The 6,000-nt window shown below is 36.9% G+C and overlaps 1 protein-coding gene and 1 long non-coding RNA gene across 6 annotated transcripts in view; one reads left to right on the forward strand and one right to left on the reverse strand.

Moving 5' to 3' along the window:
- Positions 1–3,441, forward strand: part of LOC129128980 (transmembrane protein 14C-like) — a 5,821-nt gene extending 2,380 nt beyond the window's left edge. For all 4 annotated transcript variants that reach the window (XM_054649425.2, XM_054647034.2, XM_054647837.2 and 1 more), the window contains exons 3-5: positions 695–796; positions 2,597–2,684; positions 2,870–3,441. In XM_054649425.2, the coding sequence (XP_054505400.1) occupies positions 695–796; positions 2,597–2,684; positions 2,870–2,927 (248 nt within the window). In that variant the 3' untranslated portion in view covers positions 2,928–3,441. The remainder of the gene's footprint in view (positions 1–694; positions 797–2,596; positions 2,685–2,869) is intronic.
- LOC129131325 (uncharacterized) overlaps positions 1,642–6,000 on the reverse strand; it is a 7,028-nt gene continuing 2,669 nt past the window's right edge. Inside the window, exons 2-3 of one of the 2 annotated variants that reach the window (XR_008535708.2) lie at positions 5,586–5,693; positions 1,642–4,021 (exon numbers count right to left, since the gene is read on the reverse strand). This is a non-coding gene — a long non-coding RNA (uncharacterized LOC129131325). Of the gene's footprint in view, positions 4,022–5,585; positions 5,761–6,000 lie in introns of both variants that reach the window. The other variant, XR_008535741.2, reaches the window with a different exon arrangement.

Here is a 6,000-nt window from a genome sequence, read left to right on the forward strand (position 1 = left end):
CACCACTCACAGTGATCATGCTACTTCATTACTTGATATACTCTATAAATCACCAATTTAGATGTGGTATCCTTTATTTTCTGGTAGCTTGGGATTATCATTTATATTAAGGACCTGATTGAAAGTTGAGGTGCATTCAGGGAACCTTTTTCCAAAGGCTGCAGCTACCTTTGGATCAAATCTCAGGTGTACTTAGGAGATATGACCTCTCTTGTTCAGCTACGCCCTGCTCCTTGGCAATTCTTTGAATGCCCTCCTGCCCAGTTCCACTCACACGTCCTTTTTTCTGATCTTAAATTCTTACAATTTAGTCATTCTATTTTACTGCCTCTTGAAGAATTTTCATAAAACTGTTTTGAAGTAACATGCTTCGGTTTGTGCAAGGGAAACACCAATTCTTTTGCTTTTCTCACTGTTTTTTCAATCATGGATGTATTAATGGCTTTGCTGTTGGAGAACTAAATACTAATTCTGTATGTATCTTATGCAAGAGTAATTGAAGTGGTTCTTTGTGCTGATCAGCATGGTCTCAATATCTTAAAAACCCCCTTCTCTAATCTTCTTTATGTCAATGAATGATGAATGCCCATTTTTTTTTTATTTTTATAATTTTTGATGTTTTACAAAACAGTTAAGCTGCTGACCAAGGTAATATTTAAGTTTCTAAGAAATGCATTATCTTCTATTTATTCAGGTAGTGTTCCATCACTAGCTGCTGGCCTTTTCTTTGGGAGTTTGGCTGGACTGGGTGCTTATCAGGTCTCACAGAATCCAAATAACATTTGGGTTTCTTTGAGTAAGTAATTTAAAATTTTATTTGAAAAGGATTATATTTATCCTATATATTTAAAATTAGTACCTAAAAGTCTTTGCAGAAGAGTTAAACACAGATAGTGTTACAAATCTAACTTCAGTGCTGTCTAAACTTAACTGAACTGGTGACTCCCAACATGCATCTGTCTCATACTGATGTGTTTGAAGGATCACAGTGCAAGGGAAGTGCTAATAAATGGGTTTCTGACCTATTTTTGCCTGGAACCTTGTACTTTGAGCATCCTGCAGGAGGCTATAGCATTTTGGGAAGTGGGATTCCCCTTCAGACTGACCATACCCCTAGCAGACTATTTTATTGTCACAGAAAATGGCAGAGATTGTGATTGGCTTATTTTTATAAATGACAAATATGTGAAATTACAAAGGTGTTGATGCCTGGGGAGATTTTAGAGAGAAGCAAGCTTCAGTAATGCTGTTTCTTCCTTCTCAGAATTGGAGCTTCCCTTCCCCTGATTTGAGAAGGTAACTGTGGAGAGTTACTGCTTAGTCAGTGTTTAAAGAGCCACCAATGACTACAGCATTTTTTCTCTGAAGCAGTGACAGAGCATCTGGCTCTTTGACATGTGAAAGTCAGAAGTCAAAGGGGAATGCCCAGCATTTCTCTCCACTTCACCTTTGTTTACAGGCAATCCACTTCCACTGGCCAGGCCAAAAGCTGTGCATGGTCAAGCCGTAATAACATAAGCTGCTGATACAGCAAGCTGAAAAAGTGTGAGGTCAAGTGTGTTCCCAAATGTGAGACAGATACATTTCTGTAGCTCAATAGCATATGGAGTCTTTTCCTCTTCATGCCTCAAAGTTTTTGAAGAAGATGTGTTCTGCTGCTGTTCGAAACAAAATTTCATTTTGAGGTGTGCATATTTTGAAGACAGGCTACTAATTAGAGCTTGAAGCATTTTAATACTGAAATATTTTTGTTTTATTGTGTGTTGGACTATGGTCCCAGTCTCTTACATATCTCATTATGTGAGATTAGTAAGTGTTCAGTGACAATATTTCGCTTGGTGTTAGGTAGGAAGGATGTCATGGGCTAGGACGTTGTTGGAACATGTGTGTAGCTGTTACCACTGGGTAGCAGATGCATACTAAGGATAAGGATTCCATCAGTGTATGTTTTCCTTACAGTTTTTAGCATTCAGCCTATATTTGAGATACCATGTTCCAGGGGCTGTTCTTTCTATCTTACTGAGTCAGTGAAACTACCTGGCTCCTGTCTCTGTGTCCAGTGGTCAGGGACAATTAATTCTCACCTTGGTAATGCTTAGCACACTTCCCTTTTGAAGTCTTTAGAAAACAGATTAGTTAATTCTCAGAACATTACTACAAATTAAACATGATGCTACATATTAGACATGATTACTACAAGTTAGACAAATGCTCTCTCCTTTTTTTGAGAAGTGAGGGAAATATGTGCGCAAGTTTAGTGATTTGCCTGTGTGTGGAAGGAGTAAGTTCTAGAGCAGTGTATCATAAATTATTTCCAGTCTCAAAAAGAGCACATTTTGAAAAACAAATTTGAGAAGTATGTGCAGGAGGATATTGAGTGCACTGTCTGCTTGAACTTTATATAGAATACTTACTCTTTACAAACGGAGGCATTTTAAAATTTACACAATTTATTGACTCTCTTTGTCCATTAAGTGAAGTAACCCTGTTTCTCTTTTTATTGATGCTGCTACTTCTCCCTGTTCTGTTAGTTTTTAATTATGTTTCTCCCACACATGCATCTCTGCTGACTGGACTGTACAATCTCTCATTTAAGTTACTTCTGGAGCACTGACTGCTGTCATGGGAACAAGATTTTACCACTCCAGAAAATTCATGCCTGCAGGGCTAATTGCTGGTGTCAGGTACAATACTTTTTTTTTAACCTCCTGTGTGTGATTTCTTATTCACTTAATTAAACTCAGATGGAGTGAATGATATTTTGTGTATTATTTTTGTTCCCATCCATCACTTCGATGAAGTACCTGAAAAGGAATTGACAGATTGTTGTTATTATTATTAAATTATATGTTTTTTTCCCCTTATACAGTTTGCTAATGGTTGGAAGATTAGCACTGAAGATGTTGGAAAAGCCCCAGGAAAAGTAACTGTTAATTTTACATCTTAGTATGTGGAAAAGGAAACCTGATCATGAAATTGCATGAATGCAGAAGTGAGAAGATGGAAAAATTTTCTGCATCAAGACATTTTTTAATCTTTTTTTATAAGGGGGAGTACAATGATGGGACAGATAGTTTATATACGAGGTAGAGCTGTTTGTGTATAGAGAGAAATGAGTCCTGGGTTTGATTTTTCTGCCATATTTCAATGTATTTTAACACTTACATGTTTTTATATTCCAAAATATACTTTTGGCATGTATGAAGCAGAGAGGAAATATCCTGTAATTAAGAAAATATCCACAAAGAGGCACCAGGAGTAACTGGCTAAATACAATAGTGTGTCACAAACCTTTTACACTGAATATTATGGTGCGCTTTACCTGTTGCATTCTGAATTGATATACCATGTCTTTATAATGTCCAACAGATGTTGCCTTTTTATTGTGAAATGATGCTAAAATGATGCTTTTCTATAAGTAAAATTTGTTACAAACCTTTATTTGGCTTTTTTTTGGTACAATTTCTGGTTTTGGGGATGGGGCTATTTTTTTCACCTTGTTTTCTCAGTAGAAGTCCTTGCAGTGGACTGTTAGTATCCAAGTGCTGTCTTTCAATGATATTTAAAAATCACTTTATAAATGAGGGATAGAAGATTAAAATATGGGCCTTCATTAACATTTCATTTAAAAAGTTGTTTGAAAGGAACTTACCCTGAGGATTAACTAAGTGAGATTTGTGCTAGGCTAAATGAACAGTTGAATGTGATCTAGACCGTATAACTGGAGTAAAATACCCTAACACTATGTAATTCTGATCTTACAGGCTTATTTGACAATAGAATGTATCAGCATTTTATTTTTAATCTCTTAGGAGAGTGGCTGTGCCTCTTCAAATCTGTCTTTACTAGGAAACCCTGGAGTCAGGAGGGTTCCTTGTTCTGCTGTGATGCCTGAGGACTGAAGTGTGGAAGAGGCATCAGTGGCATCTGGTGCTTTTGTTGTCACTCCATCCTTGATTGCTTCTCCTGCACTGAGTCTTGCAGCTCTGTTAGTGCAGGCTCAGCTCACATGGGCATAGCACTGTGATGGAAGGGAGAGGCAAGAAATGTGTGAAAGAAAATCCTTTATCAGCTTATTCTTTAGTGACACATAATTATTAAAAAATTAGGATTCTTACCAAGTGTAACTCTATTTTAAAGTGATATTTTATGTAGTGACTATTTAGTATTTTACTTTGGGACCTTTGTACTACTGATTATATCAGAACTTGTCAACTGCTTAACATGATAATGGCAAAGCAGGTTTAAATTAGCTTACATCTTACACACTTTCCATTTCATAGTGTTTAAAGGAATTTGTAAAAATTGCCTCAAACTGCATAAAGCATACCAAACTACATAATTGCTCCATTTTTGTTGGTCACTTCAGTGCTTGTATTTCCTTTTCTGAAAATGGCATTTAGTAGTATTGGGTCAGAGTGACATTTCTACTGTTGTGAGTCAATGGTTACCCACATGGTAGTAGACAGGAAGCTATTGTAGTAGAAAGTAATTACAAGCAGATCTATAAATGTTGGGCCAGTTGTGCTGTGTGTCATCAGTTCTCTTAGCAAAAGTTATAAAATTAATTCCAGGTTTTTGAATATATTTCATATTGTAACTCTCTTGTTTCCAGGTATTTAATCTCTAAATAACCTGATCTGTACAGGATGAATCTCCAGGGAGCAACACTGAAAACATGTTAAAGCATGTCTGAAATTCTAGTCTCAGTTAAATCATAATCTCTTTTGACTATACTTTAAGCAAAATCTAACAGAAGTTTGGTAATTACTTTTTTATGTATTTAAATCACCCCATGTAATTGAATAGAAAATTCTGTCATGGATACAGAATTTTCTAGAGCCATTCAAGAATTAAAGACATAAATATCCATTCTCCAGGCTGCCCCTGCTTTTAGTCTGATTGTTAGCTACTTCTAAAAGATTTCTTTCTGGGTTTTTTTTCCCACTGAGAGTGGTCTCCATGAAAAATGAGAAAATTATTTTTGCATTAAATCCACTGTGGCTATGCCATGGCTTGAGTGGAGCTTCATGTTATGAGTCAGCTTGTACATGGATTTTGGAAAGAATGATTCAGTTACTTTTGAGAAATGAACTGCTAAAATAACACTTAAATTAAGGCTGCTTGTTCAAAGCACACTCTGAAAATAAAAATATTAGTTTAATATTTCTTACAGTTTCAGCTGTCAGCACAAGCTGAAATGAATACTGATTTTTTAAAAAAGGTCCAGGAACAGGAAACTAGTTTTACTATACACATACTGAGTCACCAGGACTCAACAACTCAGAGTTTAATCACACATCCAGAACATTACAGAATTGAGAGAAGAAAAGCATTTGAGTTATCAAATCCTCCTTTCCTAGAGTGAGGACCCAGGTCCTCCATTCCACATCTACTTGCCTGATAGAAACTGGGAGGCAAGAGGACATGTCAGGTATTTTACCCCTCTCTTGAATGGCTGGCTCAGAACCAGAGGAGGGAATTTTCTAATTACTTTGGTAGGTAAGTGATCTCTTGAAAGTAGGAGTTGGCCCTAAATTTTGTAATTTTTGTTTAAGCCTGTCTTGGTAATAGCAGTTGCTTACCTTAAGTCCAGGAAAGCGAGAGATGTTGCGTTCCTTTCAGTTCCTGCTCTGGATGGGTTCAAGTTCCCTTCCCAAGGAAGGGCTCCTTGCCTCAGACCATGGGATATCCTGCAGGGAGAATGTTGACAGGGGAAGTCACACCACAGCTGAGAAAAGTCGTCAAAGTTTCTAGGATCTGTGGGAAAAGGATCAACTATTTTTTAAGTCTTCTTTTAAAGTTCGATAGCAACTGGCAAAAATGCAGAAACATCCTGAAGCTGAGCAATGCAACTCAGATTCCTCTGCCCAGAGTGGACAACCTAGATTTGACCTATATATTTACTTCTGATTAACTCCAGGGTCTCTAATTCAGGATCTTCTCTCTGGTGCCCCAATTGCTGACATTGAGGCAACATCACATACATACAGGTTTGGA

This window comes from Agelaius phoeniceus, chromosome 1 (assembly GCF_051311805.1).
Source record: "Agelaius phoeniceus isolate bAgePho1 chromosome 1, bAgePho1.hap1, whole genome shotgun sequence".
NCBI classification, from domain to species: Eukaryota; Metazoa; Chordata; class Aves; order Passeriformes; family Icteridae; genus Agelaius; species Agelaius phoeniceus.